We start from the raw sequence: 7322 nt of genomic DNA on the forward strand, positions 1-7322 counted from the left end.
TTTCTCTTTTTCTGTCTCTCCCCATCTCTTCCACTCTCTCTAAAAATCAATGGAAAAAATATCCTTAGGTGAAGATTAACAACAACAACAAAATTGGTGAAAATCACACTTCAAAGTTAGATAAATAAGGGAGTAAAAAAAGATGCGCTACAGAAATTGAACACATAGGAAGTTATGGAGCTAAGTGAAAAAAGTGAAGGGAGTAAACAAAAACAAAACAAAATAAAACTCATAGACACAGACAAAAGTATAGTGATTACCAGAGGGAAAGGGGAGTTGGGCAATGGAGATGGAAGGAGACTTGACTTGGGGTGGTGAACACACAATTCAATATACAGATAATGTATTATAGAATTGTACACCTGAAACATACAATTTTATTAACCAACTAGAGGCCCAGTGCATGACATTCATGCACTGGGGGGCGGGGGGAGTGTCCCTCAGCCCTGTCTGTGCCCTCTAGCAGTCTGGGACTCCTCAGGGGATGTCTGCCTGCCGGCTTGGGCCCACTCCCCGCCATCAGGTGGACATCCCCTGTCAGGTGGACATCCCCTGAGGGGTCCTTAGCACTGCCGCAGAGGCGGGAGAGGCTCCCGCCACCACTGCTGTGCTCACCAGCCATGAGCCCTGCTTCTGGCTGAGCAGTGCTCCCCCTGTAGGAGAGCACTGACCACCAGAGGGCAGATGCTCAATGCAGGAGCTGCCCCCTTGCCGGCCGCCTTGGCTGACAGTTAATTTGCATAAGGATATGCTGATTAGCCAATGAAAAGGGTAGCGGTCGTACGCTAATTACCATGTTTCTCTTTTATTAGTGTAGATGTCCCCCCAATGAATTCAATAGAAAAGTTATTAAAAAAAAAAAAGAAATAAAGAAAGAAATGGGACACATAATTGTATAAATCTGGGGAATTCAATAGAAAAGTTATTTTAAAAAAAAGAAAGAAAGAAAGAAATGGGACACATAATTGTATAAATCTGGGCACATCAATATGGCTGCCAGGCCTCAGTGGTAAGGTAGCCGAGCTCCTGGCCCAGACCACTCAGCAACAGCCTCATTAATGTCTTTGATGGACCTGGATTAATTAGCCCCGCTGGAAAGAGCATTTTTACTCTAGAGATTCCAGGACAGAGAATCCTGTAAGAACAGCTCTTTACCCATGTCTGGGGCCTGGAGAAGTGGTTTGGCTTCCTGGATGTAAGGCTCACTCAATCCTGAGAGGTCAGAGCTCTTTCTTCTCCCTAACAGATAACAGGCCACTTAGGTGGTCCAGGCTCCGGCTAATTTTAGAACTGGAAATAGAAAAGCATGCAGGGAAATGTTAATATTATGTCAATTTTAAGTTGGGTTATAAAGTAATGCCAATCATTTTTAGACAGAACATTGTACATAAATGAGTGAACTCCATCAAAGTTGTCACTTACTCAAAGCATATTTTGAGTTTCTTTTGTAGTATCACTTGGGGTCAATTGTAAGACACTTGTAGCCAAATGATTATAAGCAATTTACTCACCAGATTTTGTTTTAAGACTTTCACAAAAATCAAACCCACCCTATACTGGAAGATAAACAAGCAACTTAAAGCATGTTTTGAATGACGACTTTACTCTTAGAATGAGTACAGAGAGAACTCCAGTGCTTACATTTTGAGAGTTAAGTTCTAACATATTGATTTAGAACACCAGACATAAGAGATAGTTGGTGCCTATAGTTTTTGCAACTAAGATTAAATATGGGACAAAATAAAATAGTGGGTCCCCTACACTTCCTCCAGCAGGAGCGCCCACATTGGCGGGGACTGGGACCCTGAGTAAGGACATAATGACATCTTCCTGGCTCAACAAATACTTTCTCTTTTTAAACTCAAAATAAAATACTTAATTCCTCAATTTTGCTTTTTATGTTCTAAAGTTTAAGACTATGAATCAAATGATTTTTATTGCAATTAGTTTAGCCGTGATAACAGTTTTTGCTACTCACTTTAATTCAAATTCATATTATATTTTAGCTACTTCTGTGGGTATTGTTACAGAATACCACAGAATATCAAATAATTCTCTTCATTGTCTGGATTCCTAGAATTCCCAGATATTGCTATTTTTTTGAAGTTGGAATGTCATCAACCTTTGCCTTTATATTTATATTTACATAGTATCAGTATACTTTTATTCTAACAATAATACACCCAACAAACAGGAACTAATTATCTATTAATTTTCATCAGATTAATTTGAATGATTGAAATAAAATGTCAAAATTAATTATATTGAAGAGCGGTATGCTTTTTGATTGCCTTTGAACCACAAAAGCAACTTTTTAGTGTATGTAAGCTTTGGTTTTCCTTCTCTTCAGCCCCTTGAGTGACCTGGCTTGGGGAGGAGTTGGGGCAAAGGGGCAGAGGGACATGAGGTCCATCTTGCCAGGCTGAGCCAGGCCAGTGCAGCTGCTGGCCTGGGCACAAGCGTGGGCGGCCACCTGTGGCTCCCAGCACAGCTGTTTGGTAGAGAGCCAGCCAAAGCCCCGTTGGTGGGGTGGAGGCAGGTGGCCAGTTGGGCGGCCAATACATTCTGGCATGAGCTGAAAGAACACCTGGTTCCACTCTGTGGACCCACCACAGAAGGTCAAAGAATGTGCCTGCTGGCAGCAACCTAATGGCCCAAGTTTTCAAGCCCCAATGGTCCTGCTCTGACTGAAACAGAGAAAAACCCACCTTTCTTTCTCAAAATTTACCCCAAAGCCAACACGGGAATCATCCGGCTCCAGTTGTGTTGAAATAGGTCAGTGAGGCCACCTGGCATGTCTGGAAATGGTGGTGTGTGGCGGGGGGTGGGGGACCCCTGGGGAGCCGTGCTCTGTCTGCTGGGCCTCTGTATACTAGAGGCTCAAAGACACTCCCTTACCTGGGGCCCGGGCCCTCCAACAGGCCGAGGTGGACATCCTGGTGGCGGGTGGGGGGGTGAGGGTGGGGGGCAGTTGTGGCTGTCAAGCAGGAACAGGCTCTGATTCAAAGCTGGACGTTTCAGGAGGCAAGAGCCTTCGTGTTGTGTTTGGCTGCTAACTGCCACTGCAGACATGATCCTCCTCCAATGTCTCTGATCTTCCTGCTCCTTCTCTTCCCGTGAACTCTAACTGCGTGCTTGGGAACTACTGTGGGCCTCCACTAGTCATTTTGTCACTGGACATAGAAACTTTCATAGTGAACACCACCACCTACCAAGACAGGAGACCAAAGTTCTCCCTTTTCCTGACCCCTGAGGTCCCTCCCAAAGCCTTGGGCCCACTGCTTCCCAGGAAGAAGGACCCCATTTCCTCTGGCCTGGGGAGTCAGTGTCTCTCTGGTGGAGGAGCATCCTTCTTAACTTCCCTGTCCCAAATGCAGACCAGTCAGCTCCCTTCGGAGTGCCAAAGAGGTGACGTCCCCCTCCTGGTTCTGTGGCCCTAGGCAGCTTAGCCTCTCTGAGCCTCAGTTTGGGTACCTGCAAATGGGGATTAATAGCATTGTCCTCACAGTTTTGTTGCCACCCATTCAATGAGAGAGCATATATTAAGTACCTAGCACAGGGCTTTGCACAACCAGCACTCAGTAAATATTGGTTGTATGAATGAATGACCATAGCTGATGCCACTCGTAGACACAGAGGCCACACCTGGCCCTGAACTGGAAATTCCTGCTGCTACATTTGCTTGGGATTTTAGGGGCCTCATCTCACAATGACTGCTTACAACTGCCCTTGCTGGGAGACACAGATCAGGCCCCTCCAAGACTTTTATTGGCCTGGAGCTAGTAGAAGCCACCCCCTGCTGAGACATTGACCAGAGGAAGGCATTTTGACTTCTGGGAGGTCTGGAGCTGGTGGGTTAACTTGCCCCTTCTCATGTGCAACTTCTCTGTAAGGCAAGGCATCCAAGCCAAGATCCAAGAAGAGACCTCTTCTTTCTTTCTCCTCTTTCTCTCTCTTTAATTTTAGAGAGAATAAGGGAGAGGGGGCGGGGGGCAGGGCAGAGAAAGGCACATTGATTGACTGTTCCCCTTATTTATGATTCATTGGTGATTCTTGTATGTGTCCTGACTGGGGATCGAACACTCAACCTTGGCATATCGGGGGTGACACTCTAATTGACTGAGCCACCCGGCCAGGGCCAAGAAGAGACTTCTTGATTGAACGTCACAAGCCTTAAGGTCTTGGGCAGTGGAATCTGACTGGTCATGATGTTCTATCACCTGGGGAGCTTGTTCCTGCCTGGTGCTCCCAGGCCTTTGTGTAACTACAGTGTCGTTCCCGTGAACATAGGATGCTGCCGTGGACATTAGCTGTCATCACCTATGCAGCTCAAGGTTTCCAGCGGGCTAAGGAGAGCCATCCACCAAAAGACAATACAGGCCTAATCTTGGTTCCCTCTGAGAGTGAAGCCAGTCCTCAAACCTGTTCCATTTCTGGCCCCAGGTACTATCTATCTGAGGGTAAAACGAGGGGCAGGGAATGCCAGAAATAACCCCCTCAGAAAGCGATGGGAGAAAAGACCATTTTCCTTTTAAGTCCTAGCTTGAGGTTTTCAAGTCTGAGGCATAAAACCATTGTGACACAGCTGTTCTTTAAAAAAAAACACAAAAAACCTATGTTAGTTTATTCCACACATTCTAATCATACGTACTAATGAGACAGAATTCCAAACACAGCTTCTCCATCACTTTTTTATTCCATGGCTGATCTTTTCTCTTTCTTGTGACCACTTACTTAGAATCTTCCAGTCCTTGTGGGCTGTGACCATTATTTTTCCTTCATGAGTTACACTTCTCCCTTTTTATAAAAGTAATGGAAGTTCACCCTAGACAGTTTGGCTCAGTGATTAGAGTGTCAGCCTACAGACAGAAGGGTCCTGGGTTTGATTCCTGGTCAAGAGCACATACCTCGGTTGCAGGTTCTGATCCCAGCCCTAGCCAGAGAGCATGCAGGAGGAAGCCAATCAATGTGTCTCTCTCACATCCATGTTTCTCTCTCTCTCTTCCCCTTCTCACTCCTTTCCAGTCTCTCTAGAGAAATCAATGGGAAAAATATCCTCGGGTGAGGATTAAAAAATAATGAATCTTATCCTAGTCAAATAAATTCACACATTTTTTCTTGCCAAGATCAATACCCAACTTACTTTCTAATTTCCTTGAAAAAAAAGTCACCTGGCCTTTTGGAACATAAAGTCTTAAGGGATGATCTTGGTGCTCTCCAGAGAGTGGCAGACCTCCAGGGAGGGAGGTAGATTGTTGTGGGGTCAGTGCCCTAAGCAGGATAGTGCCCTTTAGTCATTTCAAAAAGGAGGCGGATAGACTCAAATCTGAGGAATCTAAGCTAAGGCAGGCCTTGTTTCTTGGTATTCCCCCTCCCCACCCCTAGCAGAACTACTCTTTGAAAATGCAGTGGGAAGTTAAAACGGTGGGTCCCAGGGTCTTCTCATTCACTGAACTTTCACAAAACTTCAGCCACTTTTGGCTTCCAGGATGACTTTGGGGAAATACTCCCCAAGATGACCTAATCATCTCACCTGATTTCTTCTGATGTGTAAGATTGAATGTGTATGTATGAGGCTTGGGGGTAAAAGGATTAAAGCGCCACCATGCTCAGGTTTTCCACATCTTCTTATGTAATCGATGGAGCTGTCGTTATGAAAGGTCTCAAATAGCTAAGCAGCATATTGGCTGCTGAGTTTCCTTTGCATAAGACAGTGAGCCAGCTCAGCTAAGACTGCATGTCTGAAGGTGGGAAAGCACACCTCTCATGCTTCTATGCTCCCCACGTTGACTATTAGTAGAAACCTTCAAGTATGTATTCTTCTGTTCGGCATGCATTTTTTATTTACATGGAAGGCAAAAAGGAGGGGGCAAAAGAGTTGTAATCCAAGAGACTGAAGGTATGTGGCCAATCTGGACTTCTTCTCTAGTCTTAGAATAGCTGATTGATGGCATCTGACGATATAGCCCTGCCAAAAATATCCAAAGCCCTTGCATTTAGATATTACTGAAATACAAACAGGTGCAGCCTAGCCAGCGTGGCTCAGTGGTTGAGCATCGACGTATGAACCAGGAGGTCATGGTTCAATTCCCGGTCAGGGCACATGCCTGGGTTGTGGGCTCAATCCTTAGTGTGGGGCTTGCAGGAGGCAGCCAATCAATGAAAGGAGGGGGCAAAAGAGTTGTAATCCAAGTGACCGAAGGTATGTGGCTGTGGCCAATCTGGACTTCTTCTCTAGTCTTAGAATAGCTGATTGATGGCATCTGACGATATAGCCCTGCCAAAAATATCCAAAGCCCTTGCATTTAGATATTACTGAAATACAAACAGGTGCAGCCTAGCCAGCATGGCTCAGTGGTTGAGCATCGACGTATGAACCAGGAGGTCATGGTTCAATTCCCGGTCAGGGCACATGCCTGGGTTGTGGGCTCAATCCTTAGTGTGGGGCTTGCAGGAGGCAGCCAATCAATGATTCTCTCTCATTGTTGATGTTTCTATCTCCCTCTCCCTTCCTATCTAAAATCCTATCTAATAAAAGACAAAAAGGGTAATTAACCGTACCTCTGCTACGCTTCCCATTGGCTAATCAGGGCGATATGCAAATTAACCGCCAAACAGCCCCGAAGCCGCGGAGCAGGGAGGCCTCACTGCCCCAGGATCAGCGGAGCCCGGTAGAGCGAAGCCAAACAGCCCTGAAGCCGCAGAGCAGAGAGGCCTCAATGCCCGGGGATCAGTGGAGTCGAGAGGCCTTCCGGCTGCCTGGATCAGCGGAGCCCCGAGGCCTCCAGGCCCGGGATCAGCGAAGCCGTGAGGCCTCCCGGCCCCAGGATCAGTGGAGCAGCGAGGCCTCCCAGAACTGGGATCAGCGGAGCCACGAGGATTCCCGGCCCCTGGAGCAGCATGACAGGGAGCGGTGCCGAAACCCCCAGATCGGCCCTGCTCTGTGCGTGACAGGGGGGAGCTCCCCAACCCTACGCTTCCCATTGGCTAATCAGGGCGATATGCAAATTAACCGCCAAACAGCCCCGAAGCCGCGGAGCAGGGAGGCCTCACTGCCCCAGGATCAGCGGAGCCGCGAGGCCTCAGGGCCCCTGGAGCAGTGTGACAGGGAGCAGTGCCGCAACCCCTAGATCGGCCCTGCTCTGTGGGTGACAGGGGGCGGCACCCCAACCCCCTGATCGGCCCTACTCTGTGCGTGACATGGGGGAGCTCTCCAACCCCCTGATCAGCCCTGCTCTGTGTGTGACAGGGTGCAGCGCCCCAACCCCCTGATCTGCCCTGCTCTGTGCGTGACAGGGGGTGGTGCCACAACCTCCCCATCG

At 47.5% G+C, this 7322-nt stretch overlaps 1 protein-coding gene across 1 annotated transcript in view; it reads right to left on the bottom strand.

Moving 5' to 3' along the window:
* Window positions 1-1225: 1225 nt before the first annotated feature.
* ADAMTS6 (ADAM metallopeptidase with thrombospondin type 1 motif, 6) overlaps window positions 1226-7322 on the bottom strand; it is a 229492-nt gene continuing 223395 nt past the window's right edge. The window contains exon 26 of the mRNA XM_014549006.1: window positions 1226-1290. Within this exon, the coding sequence (XP_014404492.1) occupies window positions 1259-1290 (32 nt within the window). The 3' untranslated portion in view covers window positions 1226-1258. The remainder of the gene's footprint in view (window positions 1291-7322) is intronic.

This window comes from Myotis brandtii, unplaced genomic scaffold, assembly GCF_000412655.1.
Source record: "Myotis brandtii unplaced genomic scaffold, ASM41265v1 scaffold115, whole genome shotgun sequence".
In the NCBI taxonomy this organism is placed as follows: domain Eukaryota; kingdom Metazoa; phylum Chordata; class Mammalia; order Chiroptera; family Vespertilionidae; genus Myotis; species Myotis brandtii.